Source organism: Gymnoscopelus microlampas, assembly GCF_963454915.1.
Source record: "Gymnoscopelus microlampas genome assembly, chromosome: 5".
Classification (NCBI taxonomy): Eukaryota; Metazoa; Chordata; class Actinopteri; order Myctophiformes; family Myctophidae; genus Gymnoscopelus; species Gymnoscopelus microlampas.
The window spans coordinates 49,500,034-49,515,831 of NC_139942.1; the positions used below are offsets into that span (position 1 = coordinate 49,500,034).

General features: G+C 43.3%; 1 protein-coding gene across 3 annotated transcripts in view; it reads right to left on the minus strand.

Annotated features, from left to right (window-relative positions):
• Positions 1-15,798, minus strand: part of tcf3a (transcription factor 3a) — a 52,137-nt gene that overhangs the window by 14,635 nt on the left and 21,704 nt on the right. For all 3 annotated transcript variants that reach the window (XM_084058196.1, XM_084058195.1, XM_084058194.1), the window contains exons 6-14: positions 15,604-15,694; positions 13,947-13,990; positions 13,225-13,360; positions 11,856-11,905; positions 6,759-6,864; positions 5,045-5,181; positions 3,911-4,061; positions 1,817-1,875; positions 1,340-1,418 (exon numbers count right to left, since the gene is read on the minus strand). In XM_084058196.1, the coding sequence (XP_083914322.1) occupies positions 1,340-1,418; positions 1,817-1,875; positions 3,911-4,061; positions 5,045-5,181; positions 6,759-6,864; positions 11,856-11,905; positions 13,225-13,360; positions 13,947-13,990; positions 15,604-15,694 (853 nt within the window). The remainder of the gene's footprint in view (positions 1-1,339; positions 1,419-1,816; positions 1,876-3,910; positions 4,062-5,044; positions 5,182-6,758; positions 6,865-11,855; positions 11,906-13,224; positions 13,361-13,946; positions 13,991-15,603; positions 15,695-15,798) is intronic.

Here is a 15,798-nt window from a genome sequence, read left to right on the forward strand (position 1 = left end):
GTCTCTATACATTTGATGTATGTGTTTACCTTGCTTACTGTAAGTCGCTCTGGATAAAGAGCGGCTGATAAATAACTAAATTCTAAATTGCAATTTGGTTCAGCCTGACAACTGGCTTCAGCAATTAGATGTCTTAACAGACCCACTGAAAGAGAGCAGTGTACGATATGCTTTGATCTCACGGCGACACGATCTTGTGGGTCGTGACTTGTGTGCCACAACTCTGCCACATCAACAACCATTATGAGGATTCAATGTTTGGAAAACTAAACATTAAAGTGTTTGGAACTATTGGTCGGCAAGATGGCCAAGCGTTGCTTCTGCACTCATGTTGTGTTTGTCCTTATCTCTGACTTCACCGAAAAATATACATTCCGAGAATCAACTGTAATAATTCAATAATAATGATTGAATTATAAAATGTAATTTTATCTTACAAATCTATGGGAGAGTCATAACTATCTCTCTCTCAGTGGCTCTGGGCTTCACCGATGTGACCCAAAATGATCTGGAAATGAAATGTCTCGCCGCGCTTTTCACTGCATCATTTTGCTACTTTGTGATGCGTAAAAAAGAGAATAAAATGGTTGTTTAAATGTGTATGTGAATTGGCCCGGTCAGCTCAATTGCTTTGAGTTGAATGAAGTCTTCAGATTGCCGGGTGGATTTCTTTGGAAGGCACGTCGTCGAGTTGTGTCCAACAAGGTATTTAATACCGCCGTGCTGCAGTGTAGATCAGTGTAAAAATGTCTGAATAAATAAATAATGTACAGCAATCAATCCGCTAGCGTCAAATAATTTAAGTTCCCCTTTTGGCCCAACAGATGGAGCTACATCATTGTGAACGCTTTGGCTTTGGTCATGAAGGAACGTGATATGTTTAGAAGATTTCTATCATTCCCCAGCACACAGGCTGAAGAAACCTTGTATCTCCACATTTAATCATTTTTATGTTTACTTTCATAAATCAATGTTGTATATCTTGTACTTGTCAGTCGCGCAAAAGCAGCCGATCTACAAGCTCATGTCGTGATGCGACGCATTGTAGAGTTTGTAGATCGGCTCAGCAATTTTTCCCATGGCCAAAATCAGGACACCAGGTTGAAAGTGGGTTTTATAAAATATTGAACCAATGAAAAGTATTAACAAGCTTGTGACTAAATAATAATAACTACATCGGATCCTTTTTGGAAGGAACACTCTACGTTCTTTCATTTCCTGAAACCTGTAACGTTTTTTTTGGACATATGTGGTTTCCACCTGACGAGTGACAGAATGACACGACCTGCCAAGTGACACCGAGGCGAGGCGTCACTTAGACGGAGAGCTGCCCGCTCACCTGATATAGCCTGGGGGGAGCCGGCGGGAGTGGACGGAGATGGAGGGAAGGTGGTGCTGTTGGGGTCTGAGGGGTAGATCTGCACGTAAACACACAAACAAACACACAAACACGTCAGACTTTTTCCACTTCCTTCATATAGCCTTCTTTAGCGTTTCTCCCAGTGGTGGAAAAGGTACTCACATGTGTTACTTACGTGAAAGTATCAATAGTGCAATGTAGTAATACTATGTTACATGTAAAAGTCTGGAATTCAAAATTTACTTGAGTAAAAGTACAAAAGTATTGGTTTCAAAATGTACTTGAAGTACCAAAAGTGGAAAGTACTCATTATGCAGAATGTCCCATTTCACAAGTTTTCAAATGTATAAAAGGTAGACTAATCTACCACTGGTTTCTCCTAATAAAGTAGATTTTATGTATGTGTGTATTTGGTGTATATGTGCTTGGAAGAGAGACATTTTGAACGTTGCTTACAGAGGCCAGTGCTTTTCCAATCTCATCACCCGAGCTTCCAGGAGCTGTTCCCCGATTGGCTAGTGGAGGAGGGAAAAAAAAGAGATACAGACACAGTTAAATTAGGACCTGTGTTCAATTGCTACTTCTTCTGAGTGAGGTTACTGATACCATGAATAAATAAATCAGACATTGAACTAAGGCAATTATCAAATCGCAGAGGCTACATAAATAGGCTTCTAAACAAGCTATTGTAGTGTTTCAACCCACTAAACCGCATATTACAGATCTAAAAGCTCTCAACATGTCGTGACGCGACGCATCGTGAGCTTGTAAATGCGTCATTTTCCCGCAAATGTTCATCACAGGATAGGGATGCTAGGGTTCATGTGGTTATGTAATATTTGGCCCATGAATCAAGCACAATATTCATTTGAACCTTACATGCGTGTTTGAATGTTTAGTCCCCTGTCTAGAAGTCACACCGTAAAAGTCACAGTCATACTGTCATAGCAACAAAACAGAGGAAGTACTGCTGTCTGTCTGTCTTCTTGTGTTGTCATTGCTGTTACTGTGTGCTCATGTGTGCTGTTCCAAGTTTTGTTGTGGAACAAGTACAGTGCAGTGGAAAATAATTCCCCCCTGGACAATAAAGTCTAATGTCTGTGTAATACCATTTTCTTAATGTTCCAAGAAGCTTTTTGGCTTCCAGTCATCTCAGCACGGTATGCAAATCAACTTGCAGAGACTTGAAACTTGCTCGACACAAAGTAATCTAACACAGTGAACTTTACATCACCTTTATTGCGGTCAACGTTACGTTATTGTGGTGTGATAATTGCAGGTGAAAGACATGGATTGATTTGAAAAGTCTCGCCGAGAAGAATAGTCCCTGGATAATTAAGTCCGTGACTTCATCACGATGGTGATGTGAATATTAGCAATAAAGTGGGATTAACCACCTACTGTAGAACAGGGATCTTCATCATTTTCAGGTCAAGGACCCCCTAGCTGAGACAGAGATGAAGCAGGGACCCCCTCTATATTGTATAAAATTGCGTTTCAGATTAAACCTTTTTTGTTTACTTGGTCTGCTCTTTTTTCCCTCTACACCTATATCTCTTTGCCAAAATTACAATATATTTCTGTCTCAGAAAAGGGATGTTAGGGTTCAAGTCGTTGAGGTAAAAAAAATCATATCACACAAAGATTTGGCGGACCCCCTGTAGTAACTCTGAGGACCCCCTAGGGGTCCCGGAACCCCTGTTGAAGACCCCTGACGCAGAAGTTTGAGCTACAATATTAAGAAAATCTGATTATTTATTATATTCAAAAATGTTTAAACAAAACTGCGTATGCTTTGGAAAATCGTCGGTAATAATGCAAAGTATTCATGACTTGTAGTCAATGGGCTAAACAGGCAATAACACCGGTATGGCCATTTAAATATCAATTTACCGTACGTACATAGACAGAATCTGATGCAGTCATACTGTAAACAATCACAATCTTAGCAATCACAATATTTGGTGTAAAGGATTACAGTACCCAAATGGTTCAGCCCTAGGTACAGTACACAGCAAAATCCTCAGTGGTAATTCATTCGTAACTCTGGGAGTGTACAAAGGTAACCAAATGGACCCGGAAGGGTTAAATTAACACTGGAGATTTGACTGTGTAGTGGAAAAGCCTAGTGGAATATGGTGGGGTTTAGTTTTTTAACCGATGAGGGTGTCAGTTAGCCTGGAATCCAGACTGATTTGCTTACGTTCGTCTTTTTCTCACTTCGTTACTCAGTCTGGCCAGGGTCCTATTTGACTCGTATTTCAATTACGTAGTCAGGAAGTGACTCGAGTTTTACATTGGACTACACTGGTTCTGCCCCCCCCCCACAGACCAATCAGAAGCCGCGGATTGTTTTCTCCCGTTTGTGCACGGAGATAGGAGGTTTTTCAGAATGTGAAGCGAAGTGAGTAAAAAAAAACGCCGAACGTAGCAATCAGTCTGGATCCCAGGCTAGGTGTCAGTGCCATTGATGGGTGGTGTATGTATGCGGTGTTTTACCCATGATGGTGTCAGTGCCATTGATGGGTGGTGTGTATGCAGTGTTTTTACCCATGATGGTGTCAGTGCCATTGATGGGGGGAGTGTGGTTGGGGACACCGTAGCCGGCGGAGCCAGAGTGGAAGCCGGAGGGGTGGGTCCCGTTCACCTCGCTGGCGTGCAGGGGGTAGTTCTGGGGGGAGAGGGGCAGCGGCTGCCTCTTCTATAGGAGGAGAAAAGATACATCCAAGGTTATGGACTGTTATGTAGTTAAAGCTGCACTATGTAGCTTTCCTCTTCAACCCCGTGATTTGAACCCTGGTTTCCAGCGCGAGTGCTGACATTTTTACCATTGAGCTAAGAGAGACAAAATTTGTGTCAGATCCTGTGTCTAAGGTGAGACATGATGACCTACGACACGATCTAAATGTCTCAATAGAGGAGCAGGGAGACTAATCAGTTATATTGTATTAACACTTTAAGACCTGAGGCAATTCTTTAAATTGCTTTCTAAATCCTAACAGTTTTTTGAAAAAAAATCAAAAACATTTTTTTTTCAAGATTTTTCAAAAATAGCAGATCTACAAGCTCATAGCGCGGCACTCGGTGCCGCGCTATGAGCTTATATCTGCTATTTTTGAATAGCCAAAGAAATCTAAAGTGACACAGATGCGTTCCAGGTCTAAATGGTTTAATATACTCTAGCATACAGATTGGAAAAAAATACTTATATTTGTATTAATTAAAAAAGTTACAAATAAAAACTAAAGTTTAGAAAAAGAAAAGAAAACGAAATAAGGCCAAACTAAATTGAATGTAAAATCGTTTTTCTTTTCTCCACCATCATATCTGACGGCATGCATTCTTCCAGTCTACCTTTATCAGCTTCTACAAATCAAAGCTTTCCTCATGAATGCCGGAAAAACTCAAACTAAGACTAACTAACTGAGTTAATTAGTTTGTTAATTAAAACTGGTTAATTATTTAAAACTAAAACTACTTATGGACTCGTAAACGAACTCAAACTAAACTCGAATCAAACACCAAACTGAAAGAAATGTAATAAAAAAACAAAAACAAATTAATTATTTCAAAACTATAATACTTCTGGATATTCCAAACATTAAAAAAAAAAAAAAAAAAAAAAAGACTACACAATGAAGCCCTGCATCAGTCCAAGTATAGAAGCGCCATGGGTCCTCTCACCATTCTGTCCTGGGGGTTGATGGCAGTGAAGGGACCCGCTTGTCCCAGGTGGGGGGAGTTGCCCAGCATGGCGGAGTATCCAGGCTGCACCATCGACCCGCCGGACGCCCACGGATCAGGGGAGGGGTGAAGACCTTCTGTCAGGGGGCCGCCATCCGAGGGAGGAGGAGGAGGAGGCAAGGGGAGGGAAGGGGGTGAGGAGGAGGTGTAGGGTGAGAGGAGGGATAACCAGCCACGGGAGATGAAAGACAATGAAAGCCACATATGAGACATGTCACATTATTGTGACAACTTCATTGAAGCGTGATGGCTGCCGTTCAGCAGCGATGGCGCTGCGGGGCGGCCGCTTGCGCCAGCTTGAGGCGGAGAAAAAAATAAAAAAGCGCCCCAGCGGTGTCTCTCTCTCCGTTGACTTACGCATACGCTTAAAAAAAGATGCTGATCTACCAAAAAACTAAACATGATGCACCAAACAGGCGTCCATATTTTTTGGGGGCATATTAACTTATCAAGCAATTTCAAAAGCTTTCATAGTTTTACAACGCTTACAAAGCGGCGCATTGTGAGCTTGCAGATCGGCTATGTTCGCGCGTCACCATCATACAACAAAGTATAAAATAAGGCTTAAGTGGTTTTAAGACGCCAATCCCCAAACTAAATATGATCCATTATATCAGTGGTTCTCAAAGTGGATTTCAGGGACTCTTTGGGTTCGTTTAGGGGGTCTAAATTGACCCTTACAAGTATGTAACTCAGACAGTGTCCAAATGGAACCAAATGGACCCGACAGTTAAGGGGAGACCTTGAAATGTAAAAGTTTGAGAACCATTGCATTATATGACATTTCCACATCTTTATTACCGAGAGTATAAAGGGCTTTATCCAAATGTCATGAGACAATCTGTTCATCACCACACAGCAGACTATTCCTTCCATAATTTCAATATCATTTTATATAAACACAAATTCAATCATATACATATGATACACAGTATCGCATACATGTTATTACAGTGGTTCTCAAAAGCGAGGTCAAGGGACCCTCAGGGTTACTTGAGGTGGGTTCCAAATGCACCCTTACAGGTCTATAACTCTGATAGTGAACAAATGGAACCAAAATAGACCCGTAAGCAAATGGACCCTACTTACGGTTCCATTTGTACACTCTCAAGAGTTATGGTGGTCTATTGAAATAAAAAAAGTTTGAAAACGATTCCCGGAAACGGTTCCAAAATGTGATAGAACCGATTCCGGGTTCCTCAATGTTGGATCCGGTTGCTCCGGTTCCCGGATCCCCAACAACCCCTAATCATCTGTTGATCCCAAATACTAAACATGGATGGATGAGGTCTGGAACATAGACATATAAAGATAGACGCCTCCTCTGACTCTGGGGCGTCTGTATCACTGGGCGCCATTTTTGGGAAGGCAAAGTGCCTATCAAAGTGACTACTGGCCAATCACAGCGCGTCTTTTCTGGGACTTGGCAGAATCTAGTTGTATAAAAAAATATAACGGGATATTCTTTATACAACTAGATTCTAACAGGTCCCGGAAAAGACGCGCTGTGATTGGTCAGTAGTCAACTTTGAGTGGCAGCGTGCGTGCCTTCCCCAATATGGCGGCCGCGGATACAGGTCGCTCCAATGAACTGCGGCGGCCAAATGAGGTATCGAAGGTTTCTATATCTATGGTCTGGAAGGTGCTCTCTCACCTGGCATGTAGAAGGGCGCTGGGTAGACACCTCCTGCCTTGGAGGCGGGGTACCCGGCGGCACCGTCTCTGTTGTTGAAGTCCTCTCCTGTGGCCGACGCGTACACCTGCATCACACACACACAACAAGAGACAACAAGAGACAGAGTTATTGGCATGGATTAAAGAAAAATAAAATCTGCGTCATCCCAAAGCCTATACCACTTGGTCAAGGAGTGGCAGTTGGGGCAAACACTCACCCCAAACATGCTTTACGATTCTGTGCCTATCGGTACATAACTTGGACGGCGCTGAGTCGGCTCAAGCGAACTTCACAACGTTCGGCACCGCGACTAGCTCGCTTAAGCTCGCTCTGCGGTGCCTCGCGTGGCTCGAGTTCGTTTGAGACGGCGCGCCTCCGTTGCGGTCAAAAACTATACTTTATCGGCCCAAAACATTTGTGCTATAGGTTTTGGTATGTCGCACAATTATGGTGTTTTGGTAGCCATACAGCCAACAAGTTGAAGACATTTCAGATTGATGCTAAGGTATTCTATTGCTAGTTTGCTAGTTTACAACAAGCTCTTAGATAGGCTATTTTCGGTGCATGGCATGCTTCCATTGAAGACATGCTGACTTCTATGGAATCCAAATGACTGAGATCAGGTCATAGCGACTGAGAACTTTAATCCATGTATTGGCCTGACACACTGACCACTAGGTTCTAATAAACCTTGTTTATGCTGCAGTACCCATGCGTTCCTTGATGAAAGTCATCAACGTATGAAAAGTGCTGAGGAGGACGGCGGTGTGGTGGTAAAACAGCTTCTCTTTACGCTATGTACGTACCTAATGACAATCTATACTTTTCAGATTTAAAAGCTTAAAGATTTAAATCTGAAGGATTTATTAAAAACGTAGCAGAGAAGTGGACGATTCCGAGTTAAGTCTGGGGTTTTTGAGGTTGAAGTCGCGTGAGGCCTGTTGTGTACTTGTTGTGACTGCAGTTGATTTTTTTTCCCAGCAACATTTAGAAAAAGGATAAACACATAATCGTTGCTGTCGTGCAGAAAACTCTTATCTCCATATTCTAACTTTGTGTTTTTTTTTCTGTAAATCAATGCCCTACAACTTGATCATACTACAGTGTCACACAAAAGCGTAAAAATCAGGAGATCCATTTCAGCTTGTAGATCTGCTGCTTTTGCCATTTTTGAATTGGAATCCTGAAAATGAACAGTTATTTATTAATTTATTAATTTATTAATACTCGCTCAATATCTCCTTTTCTCCCATGGGGGCGAGACATCTCGCTCGTATTATATTCAAATAACCGGGGTTACGTTCGTAACCTATAGTTTCGGACATATGAGGTTTCCTCACCCGACGGAGGCGACGTTCGCGTCTTTCGACCAGGACTACTTTTTATACAGTACATCAGGCCAAACAGCAGTTTATTTGTTGTTGTTGGGTTGGGCTTTTCTGTGCCGTTTTAGACCTCCATGCCAAAACCCATTCTACTGTCTGCAGCCGTTGCAGCGACATCCTCCGTGTAACACTGCTCCTCTTGTTGTTTATTCTTGGCCTGGTGCACATTTTTACCGTCTGATTTTTTTTTTTTTTACTGCTTAACCCATTGAATCCGGGAACGAATCCGTGTCATTTTAGATTTGAGCTATAACTATAATTTTTATACTTTGGCTATTCAAAAATAGCAGATCTACAAGCTCGTAGCGCGGCACCGAGTGCCGCACTACGAGCTTGTAGATCTGCTATTTTTTAAAATATCTTGAACATTTGTGCAAATCTTTGAATATATATATGTTTTGAAACAACATTTTTAACTCAAATCTTTGCTCCCTGGAACAAAATATTTTGATGGGGATCGGCGGCCAAAAACATAATTTATGGGGGTCCTTGACAAGAAAAGGTTTGAGCACCACTGATATAACAACAATAGTTTTTCAAAAAACTGTTAGGATTTAGAAGACACTTGTCAAATGTTTGACAAATGACAAATGCTTTATAAAATATATATTCATAGATTTTCACGATTTTTCAAAAATAGCAGATCTACAAGGCGCTATGAGCTTGTATATCTACTATTTTTAAACAGCCAAAGAAATCTAAAAATGACACCGACGCTTTCCCGGTCTGAATGGGTTAATTCAATAAACAGCCTTCCAACAGCTAGCGCAGCACAGCCTCGCCGAGCTATTGGATGTGCTGCTGTCAGGGCTTTTATTGGGCTCCACTTACTGTCTCCTAGTGTGGCTTTTACATATTAGTCTCTCAGACACAGACGAGTGGGGAGAACGCTTCGGTAGACCAGTGGTTCTCAACCTTTTCGGGGCCGTGACCCCCCCCAAAATAATCATATTTGAACTGGGGACCCACCCAAAATAATCATATTTGAACTGGACCCCCCCCCCCCCCCAAAATAATCATATTTTAACAGCAGCCGAACCGACAAGCACTTAGAATTGTAGGAGTTGAGGCATTCAATTTAGTATGAGTCCCACAGAAAAATATTGTGAAAATAGCCGATCTACAAGCTCACAATGCCTCCTGTTGCGAGGAGTTGACAGCTTGTGAGCTCGGCTTTTAATTTTTTTTTACTCTTATATTATTTGACAATTTGGCCAATGTTTGACCAGTTTTTATAGTATAGTATGTTGTTTACTTTTGATGCAGTAATGGTCTTCTTTTTCTTAGCTTAATTTCTTTCTTTTCCTTAAATTGCCTAACCCGCTGGCCTAGCGGTTAAGGCGCATAACACATATAGGCTCTAATGCAGCCTGACAGCGAGTCGCGAGTTCGAGTCCAAGCCCGACGACCGTTGCCGTCTCTCTCTCTCGACTGTGTACTATCAATTAAGTCAGAAAAGCCCCAAAAATATCTTTAAAACGGCGTCGACACCGCCATACGACAAAGTATATAAAACGTCACCATTTTACACTTTGGCTATTCAAAAATAGCAGATCTACAAGTTCATGGCGCGGCACCGAGTGCCGCGCTACGAGCTTGTAGATCTGCTATTTTTGAAAAATCGTGAAAATGTGTGCAAATCTTTGAATATATATATATATTCTTTTAAAGCGAACATGTACTCAAATCTTTGCTTCTGGGGGGGGTCCCAGGAACAAAATATTTTGAGATGGGGGTCCGCGGCCAAATTCATATCATTTTTGGGGGGGGGTCCTTGACATGAAAACGAAAAACCACAACATTTGAAAACCACGTACCGCCATACGACAAAGTACAGTATATAAAACGGGGCATTTTCAATAACATCAGACGTGACAGTACAGAGTGAAGTTGACGTAGGGATTGTGCTTGTTTTCTAACGCAGATTAAAAGGAAACCGTGTTCTGAACTGACATCACCCCTTTCCCTGCCGACAGCACAAAGAAAGGAAGAAAAAGAAAAAAAAGAAGAAAAAAGGAAAAAGTAGTATAAAAAAAACTCTGCATCTGAAAACTCCAAATCCAAACGGACTGAAGTTTTCTTCTGTAATTTGATTAAACAGGGAGGGAGAGAGAGAGAGAGAGAGAGGAAGGAGTGAGAGAGAGAGAGAGAGAGGAGAAGAGGAGAAGAGGGAATGGAGAGATGCACTCCTAATTACTGAACCATCTGCCCAATCCTGGACGGCAGCCAACTCTACTGGCAGCTGGGAGAGAAAGAGAGAGAGGGAGCGAGAGAGAGAGAGGGAGCAAGAGAGAGAGAGAGAGAGAGAGAGGGAGCAAGAGAGAGAGAGAGGGAGCGGGAGAGAGAGAGAGGGAGAGAGAGAGAGAGAGAGAGAGAGAGAGAGAGAGAGAGGGGGGAGGGAGGGCTGTTGGGGTGGGGTGAGATGGGAGGGTGTGGGGGGTGTAGTGGAGAGGAGGAGGAGGTGGGGAGAGGAAGAAACAGAGAAAGGGAGGAAGTAGAGAACCCGGGGAGGGAGGGAGGGAGAGAGAGAGAGAGAGGAGGAGGAGGGGGAGAAATGGAGGAGGAGTAATAGAGGTAGAGAGAGAGGGAGAGAGAGAGAGAGAGAGGAATGGAGGCAGATTACAGGCCAGGAATGGTATAGAGAGCGGCTGGATAAATAAAGATGTGGAGTCTCAGATAAATGTGATCCTAAGTGAGAGCAGTCTGAAAGCCATCAAGTCTCATTATGGCCTCCCTGCTCTGATCTAACAAGTACACTTGGCAGGGGGGGGAGGAGGGGGGGGGGGGGTGAGGTGGTGCATGTGGCTATAAAATAAAAAAAAGGCCCACAAATACAACGAACGCACTATAAATACGCTCTGCAAATGAATGAGCGGGGTGAACGAGTGGCTGTACGTATCGGTATATATATATATACACATGTATATATATATATATATAACGTCTCTGTCAGGTCGAAACCTCATATGTCCAAAAAAAACTGTTACTTTACAGGATTCAAATTCAAAAACATCAAAAGTAGCAGATCTACAAGCTCGAAACGCGTCGCTTCGCGCCGAGTTTCAAGCTTGTAGATCTGCTACTTTTGATGCTTTCGCGTGACGCTGTAGTATGATCACGCAGGGCGCTGATTTACGAACAAACACAAAACGTTGTGTATGGAGATAAGAGGTTTCAGCCCCAACAGCGATGATATATATATATATACATGTATGTATTTATACACACACACACATACTTAACATTTTTCAAAAATAGCAAATCTTCAAGCTTTCGTGTGACACACTGTAGTACGACGAAGCAAGGCATTCATTCACAGAAAAGAAAAAAAAAGTTGAAATGTCGAGATACAAGGTTTCTGCGCGACAACGACGATATATACACGTCACGTATATAACCCACCCCCCCCCCCCACCCCTTCTTGCCTCCCCCCACCCCCCCCGACCGCAACAGTGCAGATACACAGCTGTAGGAGCTGGATGTCCTGTCTGGCAGCCAGTCCCCAACGCTTTTACAAGCCAGGGAGAGAAGCTTACGATGCCAGTTGGAATGCAAAGGGGGCATAATCTGTGCACATGTGCTCCCACGGACTGACTGCAGGGGCCCAGATACAGTTTAGGGGCTGCGGCAGGAGACGGAGAAAAAAAGAAAACGAGAAAAAAAATAAAAACTGGGATGTGGGTATACTCACCGAAGAGGGCAGGCCAGGGGGCACTTTCCTGATCTTTTTTGGCTGGGGATCTGAAGTGAGAGAGAGGGAGGGTAGCACGTACACACGCACCACATACATACACACACACACACACACACACACACACACACACACGGAGAGAGAGAGAAAGAGAGAAAAGTCAGCACCGCCTATAGAGCATACATTACATACCAATGCTGTTTATTTGCACAGCTTCCCCTCTCGGTTTCGCCGTGCTGAAGGAATCTCTATCCATCTGTCTTTATGGCTGCTCATTAATGCCTAATCAAAGGCATATTCTAATCTTATCTGATGTTATTCCACACAACCGCTGGGGTTGCGCGGCGTGTGTGTGCGTGCGTGTGCGTGTGCGTGTGCGTGTTCGTGTGTGTGTGTGTGTGTGTGTGTGTGAGAGCTCACAGGGACACACCTCTACTGGGTTGTGTGTGTGTGTGTGTGTGTGTGGGTTTTTTTTAAACTCCTTTCTCCTTTGCTAAGCAGAAGTGAGATTTCTCGGCGAGCTTTTTATAAACCTCACTAGGAGAAGTGACGGTATGCCGCGGAGCTTAAATATAAACCTAGAACAAAACTCAACACTATCTCACACTTCGAAAATGGAATCTGGAATTTCTGCTCAAATCGCTGCGTTTGGAAAACGCATTGGTCTTGCATTGTGTTTTAGTTATAAAATATATAGGACAAAATATCCCTAAGGTGGTGGCGGGGATTTGGTTGTTTAACAGCAGCCAGAGGCAGAATAATAAAACACACAAGATAGACCCGACAAATTAATAATAGCTCAATCCAAAGATAAATGAATAAAAAACATTTACAAAAAAGATATAAATAAAAATGTGATGTCCAGACAGCGGCAGTGTTGATTTCGTCGACTAAATCTATGACGAAAAATGTTAGTCGACTACCTTTTTTCACTGACGAAAACTAAATTAAAACTAAGCAATGATGACTCAAACTAAGACTAAATATATTGACAATTTCGTCAACAAATAAAAACTAGACAAAAATGTTAGGGTGGTACTAGTGGAGAAGACATTTTATATTTGGCTGCGCCCGGGTGTTCGGGGTGAAAATAGCAGATCTACGAGCTCACAACGCGTCGCAGCGCGACGCGTTGTGAGCTTGTAGATCTGCTATTTTCAGCATGCAAGTTGCAACCAAGTGTAAAATCAGCCATTACGACGCCATCAAGGCACCGCCAAAATAGTCGACGAAACTAGACAAAAACTGAAACATTTCAGATGACTGAAATATGACTAAAACTGAACGGAATTTTATCCAAAAGACTAGTATGACTGAAAACTAAATCAAAATTTGCTGTCAAAATCAACACCGGTCAGCGGGGTCTTACCCATGCTGTCCTGCGGGGGTCTCCTGCGAGAGCCGGCTACCGGGTACGATGAGTAGAACTGCGAGTTGGACTTGAGACCAGACGGAGAGAGGGCATCAGGACTGGGCATGGGCATCTCACTGGGCATGAAGCCCTGCTGGAAGAGACAAGACAACGGATCAGAGGAAATAAATAACTCTCTTGGGGGAAATAAAACAATGGGAGGAATAGAGAGAGGTTTCATGAAAGGAGAGGAGGAGCAGGTGAGGTGCGGAGAGAGAGAGAGAGAGAGAGAGAGAGAGAGAGAGAGCATAGATGCATTTCTTTAACGCCCTGATTTATACATAGTTGGATGCCGGGGGTATATCTCGAACCAACAAAAAAAAACTGCTAATCTACAAGCTCACGCGCCTCGCAAAGGTTGATGCGTTGTGAGCTTGTAGATCAGCTATTTTTAAGACCTGGAACGCATCTGTGTCACTTTAGATTTCTTTGGCTATTCAAAAATAGCAGATATACAAGCTCATAGCGCGGCACCGAGTGCCGCGTTATGAGCGTGTAGATCTGCTATTTTTGAAAAATCTATTTTTTGGGGGATTTTTTTCAAAAAAATGTTTTTAGAAAACAATTTTAAGAATCGTCTCAGGTCTTAATGGGTTAAAAAGGTGCGGGGAACACCGGTGAACAACTTTAAGTATAAATCAGGACGTTTCAGCCCTCCGGTTAATTTCAATTCAATTTACCTGTGTCGCGAATGAAGACGGGTACGGTCCTCGCTCGGGCTTGCCTGTCAAACGATGAGAAAACACAACATTGACAATCAGGTCATCATCGTGTAGAGAAAAATAAATAAACCAACAACAAAAAAAAAAACAGGGGGCTTTTTGTGTTTTTTTTTTCATGCCAATGGTAATTCACAATCTGGGTTGTTCCCCTTTTCTCCAGTTGGCCGCCTCCCATCTGCCGTGGCAAGAGTATATACGGTGGTATATGATGTGTGGTATTTACGGCTTTGGACTGCAAAACAACAACAAATTGGCCCATTATAAACGGTCCAAGGGTAATCGGCCCCCGGCCCCCCCCTGGCCCCCACCTCCCCTCTCTTCTCTCTCCCTTGACAGTTCAGCTGAGGAGAGCTATAGGCCACCGTAATCCCAGGGGGAGAGCCTTGTTTGCGCATGGGTGCTCTTAACCGTGTCCCCCCCCTCTCCACCTCCACCCCTCCCTCCCCCCACACACACACACACACCACACACTGCCTCCACACATACTGCCACACACACACACACACACACACACACACACACACACACACACACACACCCCTCCCCCTCGTCCGTTCCATCCCTGATTACCCTGCTCCCCTCCTCATCCCAGCGCTACCTAAGCATAAATATGGATTGGCCTCTGAAGAAGAAGTCCCGCAGTGTCTGTAAGCTGTGAAGAGGTCACACGCGACGACAACACACACCATAAGATGGTCCATTATTATGCAGCCTTTATCTGATGTACCTGTGTGTGTGCGTGTGCGTGTGCGTGTGCGTGTGTGTGTGTGTGTGTGCAAACCGATCTACGAGCTCATAGTGATACGCTATTTTTCACACGCCACACTTAACTCACTAAGACCGGGAAAGCATGTGTGTCATTTTTAGATTTCTTTGGCTATTAAAAAATAGCAGATCTGCTATTTTTGAAAAATCTTTTTTAGATTTTTAGCAAATCTTTGAATACATATATTTTTCAAGCAAACATTTTTTTCTCAAATATTTACTTCTGGGGGTCCCTGGAGGAACATATTTTGAGATGAGGGTCCGCACCCAAATGGATATAATGTTGGGGGTCCTTGACATGACAAGAGTTTGAGCACCACTGATATAGAAACATGGGTTTTTCAGAAAAAAACTGTTCGGATTTAGAAGACATTTGAATCAGCCTCAGGTCTTAATGGGTTAAGCATAAACCAGGCTTTAGATGATAGAAGCCCTGTCTTGTCTCGTCACGGACACGTACACTTCCAATACAGTTCACTTGGTCTGATGACCCCTATATATTCATTTAATATTTACTTCTTACTCTTCTATTGTATTGGGTTTTCTTTTCTCTTAATCTGCTGTACACACTCTATACATAACTCTTTAGTAATGCATCTCACAGCAATGCCTTCTACACAGCCAACAACGTATACTTGACCAATACACTCATTCTGTTTCTCTAAAGAAAATCATGCGGTTCTTTTTCTCCCTTCAAGGGAGGGGGGGGGGGGGGGGGGGGGGGGTCAAGTGTAGCAGCCGGGGACCTGGACTGCCAACTAGAAGGTTCTTTTAGATGAAAGCAATGACATGCATATGTGTTGGGGTGAGGCCACAGCAAGCGGCTGAATTTAAAAACGTCCCTTCTTACCCGCAATGCCTGGGCCAAAAATGGGGGCAGAGGCAATGCCCTCGTGTTCGCTGTAAAGCCCTCCTTCGCCATAAGCCTGGGGGGGATGGGCCTGAGGGAGGGAGGGAGGGAGGAGGGGGGGGGGGGGGAGAGATAGCATAAGCTTTAAGAAAAGATACACAGGCCTGTAATTATGTTTCTGGTGATGTCATCATC